The sequence below is a fragment of the Neurospora tetraspora genome (genome assembly GCF_033439725.1).
Source record: "Neurospora tetraspora strain CBS 560.94 chromosome Unknown B0H65scaffold_9, whole genome shotgun sequence".
Taxonomy (NCBI): Eukaryota; Fungi; Ascomycota; class Sordariomycetes; order Sordariales; family Sordariaceae; genus Neurospora; species Neurospora tetraspora.
The window spans coordinates 649,852-661,926 of NW_026944391.1; the positions used below are offsets into that span (position 1 = coordinate 649,852).

Sequence of the window (12,075 nt, forward strand, 5' to 3'; positions counted from 1 at the left end):
ACATTCCTTTAGTTTTATTACTTATTTTTGCGCCGCCCCAATTATTCTTCTCTTTCTAATTATTATTTTTCTTATTAATAGTCTTCAACTACTCGTTATCTAAAGCGTTTATTATCGTTTATAAATTTTCCTCGGATTCGGCGGCGTTCGTATTTTTCTCTCCTTAGCCTTTACTAATATTCTCCTTTTGGTTTTCATTTTCTTTTCGTTTTTATTTATCCCCTTTCTCTTACTCTACCTCCTCTTTATCGTCTTCAAATTTTCGTTTTTTATTATCCCCTTTCTCTTACTCTACTTCCTCTTTATCGTCTTCAAATTTTCTTTTTTTTATCCCCTTTCTCTTACTCTACCTTCTCTTTATCGTCCTCAAATTTATATTCTTCTTCTTTATATTCTTCTTCTTCATATTCTTCTTCTTTTTCTTAATTATCGTCGATAATTATCTCTATATCGTTATCCTCCTTATTATTTTCAGTTATATTTATTGGTTGAGTTTTATTTCCTTTTACTTCTTATTTTGTATGTTAATTATAATAGAAAGTAGTATCATTTCGGTTAATTACCCCTTTAAAATCTTTACCCTTTCTATTTTATTTTCTATAATACTTTCCATCTATTTATGTACTTTGGTATTGTATTTTAGGATTTAATATTCGGGTTGGCTTTTGTTTAAGGCTTGGGGAAATGTTAGTATTTTACGACCTAATTGCGGTTACCATCGTTATCTTTCCGTTTGTTAAGGATAATAATAATAAATTTAATTTTATATTAGTTTAAATACTATTTATATTCGTATAGTTATAAAATAGAATTTCGGATATTTAAAATCGTTTGTCAATATTATTTACTAAAATCAATTTTTAAATACTTGAAACTCTTTCTATTTACCTAAATTCTAATCTATTTATTTATTCCCCTACTTATTATAATTAGTTCCAATCTATTATATATATTATAATTAATTCAAATCTATTATTGTATCTATTATCTACTATAATTCGATATTATTAATAGTATCTACTATTGAGGTTATACTTGTTTTATACAGAGTGGATACTAATGAAATAGTCGTCGGTTAGCTTATTCCTAGTTTGTTTATTGTAGATGTTTTAGAAAATAAACCTAGGGAATTACGGGTACTAATTAATATAGATAATTCTATAGTATCCAATAAAATATTAAAATAGTGAGTAATCTTATTTTAAATAGGTATAGTTTTTATAACGTTACTAGTTGTAATTTTAGTTATATAATACTTTTTAATAGATGAGTTATATTCTTTAATTTAGGTTAGTTTATATTAAAGGGATCGAAGATTTAAGAGAAATATTAAAATATAAGCGTATTACTACTTAGAAGAATTAGTATAATAAATTTAAATATTAATAGTTGCGGGCAATTGGGATATTCGAAAGGGATTACGTATTCGACGTTGGTAATAATTATAGTAACTTCGTATAGCGATTTTATATTTTTACTTTTAAAAGTTAATTAAATATTTTACAAGGAGCTTTTATATTAAATTTGTATAGTACGAATAGGGAATTTAAGGGTTAATTATAATAGAAGTTCTATAATATAAAAATCATTTATAAAAGCATTAATAGCAATATAAAAGAAGAAAAATTGCTATAGTATATTGATTAGATAGAATATAATAGTTGTAATGAAAGGAGTTAAAGAAGAAATTAAATATATAGTATAAATTAAAAGAGAAAAGGGGTATATATAGTTATTTTTGACGATGGAAATTAGTTTTTAAATTTAAACTTTATATTTTACTTATTGTATTAGCCTATTGTATTTTCTCTCTATACGAATACGAATACTATAAATAACCCTATAAATTTATAAATGTTCGAGGATTAAAATCCTAAAGCTTTTTTACTTCTTCTACTATTATAATTAATGCAGTTACTAATATTGTTCGATCTAATTGATTTAGTGTATCTATATTATAAAAAGTATTTCTTTTTACTACATTATATTACTTTTATTTAATTAATAAATATAGATATTTTAATAATATAGTTATTAGATTTGAGATTTTAATATTGGAATTAATTAGAAGCGTAAGAATCGAATGTTGTTTGGAAAAAGTGGATAGGGATTAGGAAAGAAATAAACGGTTAGAGGTTTTTAAAAACAATATAATGAGAATCTTTAAAATATTTGAAACAGTATTAGAATTCATAAATATTATAACTTTTAATTTATAGAGCCTTTTTATTAATATTATAGAGTTTTTAAAAAACATAGTGTAAATTAATAAACAATGAATCTAAATAAATACCTCCTATTATTATTAAAGATAAATATAAATTGTAATAAAAAAGAGGAAGTAATTTATATATATTTATTAGAATAAGAAAATTAATAATTTAAATTTTAAAATCAAAAGTTATTATACTAATTAAATTAATTAGAATTATTCTATTTACTACTACGCCGGAATTTAATACGGGAATTAAAATACTATAATAAAATGATCATAAATATTATAACGATAATTATTAGTATATTCTGATAATATTAAATTATAGTAATTACGAATTTACCGTTAGGTTGTATTTTTACCAACGATTTAAAAGAGATAAAAATCGGATTAAAATAAGAAGACGTTTAAATTTTTAGCGCGGTACCGAGAGGATTGGATAATAATTATAATAGAGTTAAATTATAAATTTCGAGTGTAACGAAAAGGAAACTAGATTTTAAAAAGTAATATATTCTATAGGTAGCGAAAATAGGGGATAGTTAATTAATAATTTAAAAATATAATATTACTTCCTATTAGTAACAATATATATATATATACCCGTAACTATGCTCTATTATCCACCTTCTACTATTTAAGCTATTTAATCTTTTTATTCCTTTTATAATTAATTCTTTATTTTTTAATATATTGATTACTTACCAAGTCCAAAATTCTATTAATAAATTACTAAAGGGAATTTATACTATACTTAAATTCGTCGAACCGTTATATTTAATTAATATATATTCTAGCTAGACCGATAATAATAATAATATTAGAAATTAGTATTTAATAAAAGACGAAGACGATGAAACTAAATAAAGAACTCCTATCTAGGGTATACTAAGGAATATTTAATATATTATTATCTATATAGAATCTAATAAATTGTTTAGTAATATTTATCCTATTAATAAACCCTATCCGAATTTTTCGGTTACGGCTTTAGTATATTATAACGTTAATTTCCGTATATTTAATATAGTATATAAAATATACTACGGATATAGGATTATAAAGAGGCAATCCCCTATACTTTAATCTATTCAAAAACATTTTTAACTATATTATATATATTTTATAACTATAGTAAATTTACTAAAAGCGTTCCTAAATTTAAATAATATAATTAATTCAATTATAATTCTAGATTTTAATAGAGTTAGTTCAGATTCCTTTACGCCTAATTTCTCCACGCCTAGCTTTTTAGGACCCGACTTTTCGGCTCTAATTAATCCTATATTACCTTTAATCTAATCCCCGTCCCTTATTTCCCTTACTAATTTATTTAAATTTCCGCCTAAGTTAATATTTACGCCTATCCGCCTTACCTCTCTAAACTTTATTTTTCTTCTTAAAGAGAATGTAAATAATAGTAAAGGGTTAAAGAATCTTAAAATCCCAAACAAAGTCTCTCACAAACAGAAGAGGGATACCCTCGAAAAGGATACCCTCGATAAAATAGTAATAGTACCTCGGAGGTCTAAAAGGTTAATAAAGAAGGTTCGGAAATAGTAGGAGAAAGAAAGGGTAGAATACTAGTTTGGAAAATCGTTTCTAAATTTTTATACTAAATTATATTTATTCGACAGCAATCTATACGATTTTCCCTCGGGAAATGGGTAAAGGACCTAATACCTATCGGGCGCTTGTATATTACTCCTCCCAATATGCAATACTACTATTTATACTATAATAAATTATTCTGGGACTAAATACACTAAGTACCTAGCTATTCTAACCCCACCCCCTTCTTTAGTTATTGGCTTTTCTTATTTATAAGCCCTATTAATATTTAAAATATAAAGTATAATTATCAAGCCTGGCGTGCTTGTTTTATAGGGTAACATCCTTTTCTTCGTTACGGTTAAAGAACCCTAACCCTAGTTCTAGCGAGCTGGAACTAGGGTTAGGGTTCTAACTGCTATATTTAGAAACATAGCTCCCCACAATTACTATCGGCTATATTTCCGCACCTCTCGAAGGATTAATTAATTAAAGAGATGCGAGAAAAGAATGAGTAAACGCTATTTCTTAGCCCGGAATGGGAACCTGTCCCAACTTTTCTCTTGTGCCTACGTATGAAACGAGTTAGAAGGGGAATATTTAATACCTTATGGAGCACCCGACACTTTAATAAACGGACTATGGGCTTCCGAAGCGAATGTTTAAGTTGAAGTTGAATTTGTTCTATTAGAAAGTGAATATAACTAAGTATATCTTGGGCATCTTTTTATTACGGGATTCTATAGAATAATTGCGTTTATAATGGTATTTATGGTATTTATCGTATAAAATTTGTAGTATTAATTTGCGTATTCGGGATCCGAATCCCGTTGTTTGTATTACGGGGGATTTGATTAAGAATAAAAATTGGTAGAAAAAAATAATAATATAGTTACGGTTGATATTATTTATTTTGAATGTAATATTTAGCTTTATAAGACTATCCTATATACTATTTTTGGGTTGGATAGGTATTAGAAATTTAATAAGGTCTTCGTTAGGTAGGTTTTATAATTCGTTAAATTATTTCCTTTAGAATAATTTTTCTTTGAATTTTCTTTTACCTTAAATAGAGAATAGAAATTTATTACCTATTTTATTTAATAATATTAGGCTTTTATACCAAATAATAGTAGTATAGAAGGTTTTAAGGTCTTTATTTGAAAATTTTATTAAAAGTTTTAATATAAACCTATTATTAAACCCAAAGGGTAAAAAGTAGAAAAGTTTATCATATCTTTCTATTATCTTTATAATTTTCCGAACTTTAAATATTTCCTTTGCGAATACCTTCTATATTTTAGGAGTGTTTTTAATATTACGATTTACTAATATAGTTGATATATAATTTCCGCTTGCTCGATATCGATATTGATTTTTTTTATAATTTTGGAAAGCCGAAAATTGGTTAATATACCTAAAATAGTATATAAAATATTAAGATCTTATACTTTTCGTCGTAGATTATCGTAGTACTTAATAATTAATAATTCGTCTATAGACTTTTTTTTAAAGCGAACGAGCTTTTTAATGTGATGTTTATATTATCTTAAACGTATACAATTAATATAAATCGTAAAATTATATTATTGTTTATTGTTAGGCTTGCGAATTGATAATTTGATTCGATATTAGTATCAATATTAGTATCTTTCGTATTATTATTAATATTAATTTGGATATTATTATAACCGATACCGATAGTAGCGTTAGTATTATTATTATTATTTTAATTGCTATTTTCATTATTACTATACTTTTAGTATTTATTTTGCCTTTAATCCTATTCTTTATCCTACTTTTTATCCTACTCTTCGTCCTATTTGTCCTGCTCTTTGTCTTATTCTTTATTTTATTCTTCGTTCTACCCTTCGTTTTACTCTTTATTTTACTCTTCGTCCTCCTCTTCGTCCTACTTTTCGTTTTCTTTATAGTCTTTCCCTTTAATATTATTATTACCGATAATATTGCTAATATTTCGAAATTGACTAAAATTCTACCTTTTATTATATAATAGAAGGGTAGCGTTTAATTTCCGTTTCTTAGTAGAAACTTTATAGGAAAGCTTTTTAAAGTTCCTATAGGATAAATTGTAGAACCTGTCATTTAAATAAATAACCTATCTACGTAGAATTACTTCTTTACTAAATAAAATAAAATTGGTTACTATAGTAAGAAACGGGGTTTAATTAATAATTATATAATATTATTATAATTATATTATAATTAAATTACTAGGGCTAGCGCAAATAATATCGAATTTAATTTCTTCTTCGAGTAGCTTCTGCAAATTGACTATAATATTTAAATATTATATAGATTAATTGTATTTATAGAGCGCCTATTTAATTATAAGTATCCTTTTAAATTTAATAATATTATTCGGGTCGATTATTATTTAGAGCTTCTGCCTAAAAATATTAATATTATAACAATATAATTAGGCATCTTTATAGTAGAAAGTAGTCCTTGAGTTACGCTTGCCTATATATATATATAAAGTATTAATTCTAGGGAGGTCGCTGAGTATTGAAAGTGCGCCGGATGGGAATAGCGAAGTAAATAGTATTCTAAAAGTATTAATAAGCCCGACTTAGTAGGGTATAATGTTTTGAGGAGGAGATAATGTTTTAAAGAAATTGCTTAGTTTCGTTATTTGTAAGTAGGTTGAAATCGAAATTGAAATTGATGGGAATTATTATTTTCGAGTAAGAAAGGTATAGTTGTAAAAACTCGTTATCGTCCTGATTGTATTAGACTGCAAATTAATTATAATCCGGTAATAGTAGAGTTCGTTTAGTAAGATCTTTCTAATTAATACCTAAGTCTATAATAAATACGCAGACTTTCCTATAGAAATGAGGATCCGTTTCGAGCTTGTGTAGGTTGGCGATAAGATTAAGCCCGAAGTTGTCTTTCGTAAACGGTTGGAGGATATTGAGCCTAATACTATTAAATTTTAGGATAGGATGAGGACCGGCGGTATTAGTTAAGTATAGTATCGATGGTAGGGATGTTGAGGATGTTGAGGATGTTGAGGATGTTGAGGATGTTGAGGATGTTGAGGATGTTAAGGATGTTGAGGATGTTGAGAATGTGGTTGTTAATTCGTTGAGCTTGTTGTTGATGCGATTCAATACTTTAAGAACTTGTTGGATAGCGCTAAAGATAACGTCGGTTTAGGTAGAAGAAGAAGAGGGAGTGGATTTTTGCAAGTTGGTTTTAGTAAAATTGTAAAGGTGTTGGATTTGGAGTTTGATTGATTTAATTTCGCTCTTAAGCGCCTCCATTTTGAAACGGCTAGAATTAAGAACGGAAGAAAGGACGATGGTTGTATATAGTGGGAAGATGCGGAAATGGTGTTGACGTGAAAAGAGTGAAGTAAAGAATTTAGCGATAAGGCTTGATAAACCTGCAAATGTCGCTCCTACTGGTAATAATAAACGCCGCCGCTGAGTAGGTAGATTAGACCGTCCTATTTAAACATTAGGATATAGAGCAGCTCTTATCGATTGGTTGAGAGTTGTATACAGGGGAGGTGGTTAGGGCTGCGAAATAGGGCGTTGCTTATAGAGTGGGCGGCGTTCGACGAGTTAACTATAGTTCTAAACATCCGAAGCCGGTAGCCTATAATTCTACTTAGAGTATGCACGTGCCCGACTTTTCACTTGTCTGCCTTGACCTACCTCCTACATTTTCCTGCTGTAACCTGCCTGCATTAGCCTGCCTCCTTTATCTGCCTGCCTTGCCCTACTTTATTGGTCCGACTATTCGTCGCTCAGTAAAATCTAATGCCCGCCAATGAACGTTCTAGCCCAAACGCTAAATCCCGCCAGTAAACGCCTGCAGCTTTGTAAATAGGTCAACCCGAATGCTCATTGCGAGGTAGTTGAATCCATTAATGATTGAAGATTCTAAGGGAGGAAGTAAAACAAGGAAACACGCAGAAGGCCTACGATTGCTCTTTCCACCCAGCTCCTGCAAAGCACATAGATGACCATCAGCAACAATGAACATTTAAGGAAGGAGAAGGCCGAGGACACACATACATGACGAACAGAAAACCACTTATGATTGCCGACCATATCGCCAAAGCCCCCAAAGCGTGAGTGTCGAAGTACATCCTAGTTCCCGATAAGAAACGCCATGACATCGACGATTAATCTTAAGATTCTTAGCCGGTACTGAAAGCGGCAGAGGTCACGGCGACCAGACAAGTAAGGACGGGAGCAGACCCAGTGTCAAGAGCCGGTTTGAGAAGGCAGGCTGGAGTGTTCGCATTCTTCCAGGTTGTGGTTGGTTGACTCAACCAGTCTCTGCCTGAATGGACTTTCCGCAGGAAAAGTCTTGGACGAATACAGGTTTGTGACTTTCAGTTGTTGTGTGACGGCGATCCCGGGGAACGAAGAAAAAAAGGGAAAGAGCAAAGGGAAGAGGATACATTATACCAGTTTTCCATTTACCTGAAGCAGGAACCAGGCGCCGGGCCCGTCCTTAGAGGTACCTAGCGTACCCAACGACATTGCCTTTCTTCAGACTCGGCTTTCTTCAGCCACCAGAGCTCAAGCATCTCAAACGATTGGAAGGCATCAACCCACGGGCTGAGGGCAGTCTAACCTCTTGGCAGCATTGCTCGCTGGTTATGGACATCGGTCTCACTCAGCAGGCTGTTGGCAACACAGAGCCAAAATCTCACTCGGTCTCCAGAGGAGCTGTTATGACATTTAAGTGGCTGGCTGTCTTCAAGTCTACTGGTCCGAATCTGACGTCCAGGGTATATAATAATGTGATCCGCACACCTATTGGTTCATCCGTATGTAGGTCCCACTCTTCTCTCTAAATCTAGGCCGTTACTTAGCTACCCTAGCTACTCTTTTATTTATAACCTACTCTTTGAGTTACGTGCATTATAGAGCCTTCGAATATTCCGTATAAAGCTCCTTTGTATTTTTATTTTATTTTCTTCTTTAAATTACTTTTAGCGAATATAATTATTATCCTATTTTACTTTCTCTAATTAAGTTGCTAATTAATTATTTTCCTAACCTTTTATTCCTAACGTTTTAACCATCTATTAGTTTAATAATTGATTACGTAATAAAATTAAATGCGATGTTTTACGAAATGCGACCTTTAGCCCCTTTTATAGCCGCGTTTTAAGAATATTATTACTATCGTTATAATAGATCGACCTTAGTTAGAGATTATCTAAGAATATCCTATTGGTATAGATTTAAATGCCTTCTGTGCTTCGTTCGAATTAGTTTATAAAGATAAGGATATCTCCTATTCTACATTAGATACGCTTTATTAATTAAGTAAAAAAGGTAAATAAGATAAGCCTACGTTATTAAAATACCTATTTAATTACTATTTAGATTTATAGAATTTTGTATTTAGGTTTTTATCGATATTTTAAATCCTTTTTATTATCCTTCTTCTACGTTCGAATACAGGCTAGACTAACCTTTTCGATAATATATTAAAACGTTTACTTACCCTTACTCTTAACAATTTAGATAATTTCGATTCGGACTAATTCGAATTACTTTTTAATATAATTTTTATTAATAAGCCCGACGATAAAATCTAATATCAAATTTACTATATTATTACCAAAGTTATTTTACTTCCTTAATTAATAATATTTTACTTTTTTAAAATTTTACAGTTTATTAACACGAATAGTATTATAAAATCTTCCGAATATTATAAATATATAAATATAGTTTTTAAAGATAAGTTCGGCGCTATATATATCGATTTTCCTAATTTCTATAATATTTTTATTAATTGGGTAGCGGGTTTAAAAATAATATTAGAGGCTATTTTTAATAAGTATATAGAAGGTAGCGAATTATTTTTTTATAATAGTTAGCGCGGGTGGCCGATGAATGCGAATTAGGATTGTATTTTAGATTAGTTTGTAAAATTAAACGAAAAATTAGTAATATTTATAAAAGAATATAATCCGAATCGGATACTGAAGTTACAACGAAGGTTATTAGTATAATTTAATAAACGGATTTTCGGTTCGAAAGTAAAATATAAATTAAACGTTAGTATTATAGATAATTTAAAGGTTAAAAAGGATATTTAATAATATTAATTATATATTCTTGTACTGGGCGAATTAAAGAGTAATTCTTTTATTAATATAGTATTAAATATATAATTCGATTTTAGGAAATATGCGAAGAAAGTATTTAGTATTTAAAATACGTTAAATAATTATTATTTCGTTTTAGGATTTATTATTTATAGATTATTTATAAAACTATAGGAGTTTGATCGGTTTGGGGCTATTATATTTAAATAATTTAATATTAATATAGAGGGTTTATAATTTATATTAATAGTCTTCGCATTTTTTTAAATAAATAAGGAGGAGTTTGAGTTCGATTTATTAATTATAAAGGAGAATAATAAGTAATTTATTTAAATTAAAAAGAATAATTTAATAAAGTATTTTTATTATTAATAAAGTAATATTATATGTACGTTATATATCTGGCCGGGTAATAATTTATTGGAAAGCCTATTTTAAAGGAGACCCGTAGATACTATGAATTATTAAAGATTTTTAATAGTATTTTAAATATAACGAAGAAAGGAACTTGCTATAAAACGTAATTAATAAAAAGGTAATAAATATAATTTATTATTATTATTATAAGACGGTTTAAGTATATAGAACCGATAATAAAATTCGAAGTAACATTTAAGGAGGAATAAATATTAATATAGTAAAGAATTATAGGCCCGAACGTTCGACGCTATTAATTAAGATGGTTATAATTAATATTTCGCGGAAAGGCCGCAGTATTAATATAGTTAGTAAAAAATAATTATTTAATTAAACCGACGTTACTTTACCTTCTAATAAATAATTTTATATAGTATTTCCGATTAATAATACGCTATTAGATCGGGTATATTAACGAATTATTCTTTATAATTATAGATAACCTATTTATAAAATAAATTCCCGAACGGCCTTATTTATTATATTAAAAGGTTATATTAATAGATACAAGTTCTTATAGAAAAAGGTTAACTTCTTTTATAAAGATATTTCTATTAATAATTTTATAATTAGTAAGGACGATAATAACCTTTTTTAGCCTTCGTTTTTAATTGATTTAGATTTTATTATTAGAAACGAATGAAAAGGTATTTCCGGAATAAAGGGTATAATGGGTATTAAAGCGTTTATAGTAATTAGGATCCTTTTAAACGAATAATATTCTTTTATATACAATTTCGAATTATTTTTTTAGGTTTTGTTTTAGATTTACGTCTACTATAATGGGCTAAACGAAAATAGGGTTATCAATGAATTTAATGAAAAGAATTATATTAGTCCTATAAAATTAGTAGGGGAGAAGAAGGGGTAAGTAGATAATGAAAAAAATTTATTAAATTTATAAAAGAAAATCTTACGTTATATTATTAGCCTTTAATATTTTAGATTAATAAATTACGGAGAGAAATATTTTCGAATGGTAGGAGGTAGAAAAAAGAGAATAAAAGATTATATAATTAGATAAAGGGGATTTTTAAGGATCCCCGAAAGGATTTAGAAGTATTATAGAGAGATAATTTTACGAATTAATATAATTAATAGAGAGAATTATATATAATAATTTGCGTATACCGTTTTTAATTCTTTCCTATTTATTTGATTTAATTAAAATATTGATTGGAGTAGTATATAAATAGTTAAATTATTTAAGAAATAGGGCTGGATTTTAATATTTAATGCCTACGGGCGAAATATTTATTATTTAAGTATATATAGAATATATATTTTACTTTCACTATTTCTATTTAAAGAATATATTTTAAATATTAAAAATTGTACTATATCTAATCTATATAATTAAATAGAAGTTTATTTATTAATTTTATCTTATAGGACGAAATATTTCGTCAGTTTGAGAAGGGATCTTTGAATGTTCGTAATATTTATATTTCGTTCCTATTTTTAGAATAACGACCTTATAGTTAATTATTGGTTCGACGAGAATTGGTATATTTGCAAATTATTTATTTTTAACCTCTATATTAAATTTTAAGTATATATATATATTTTTAATTCACGCCTTCTATCCTATATATTATATTGTAATACTTTAACTACTTTTTTTAATTAGTTATTGGAGTTAGGGCGTTTATTGCCTAGGAATTTTAAAGTTACAGCTATCTAATTTATTATTATATTTTATAAAATTTATATATTATTATTATTAGGGAAATTATAGCTATTCAATTAATTATTATATTTCGTAAAATCCATTTATATTATT

At 27.8% G+C, this 12,075-nt stretch overlaps 1 protein-coding gene across 1 annotated transcript; it reads left to right on the forward strand.

Moving 5' to 3' along the window:
* Positions 1-9,407: 9,407 nt before the first annotated feature.
* On the forward strand, positions 9,408-9,644 carry B0H65DRAFT_436220 (uncharacterized protein; the record flags this gene model as incomplete). Its single annotated transcript, XM_062825233.1, has 1 exon — positions 9,408-9,644. A coding segment is annotated over one exon (237 nt), but the record flags the coding sequence as incomplete, so codon positions are not given.
* Positions 9,645-12,075: the final 2,431 nt, after the last annotated feature.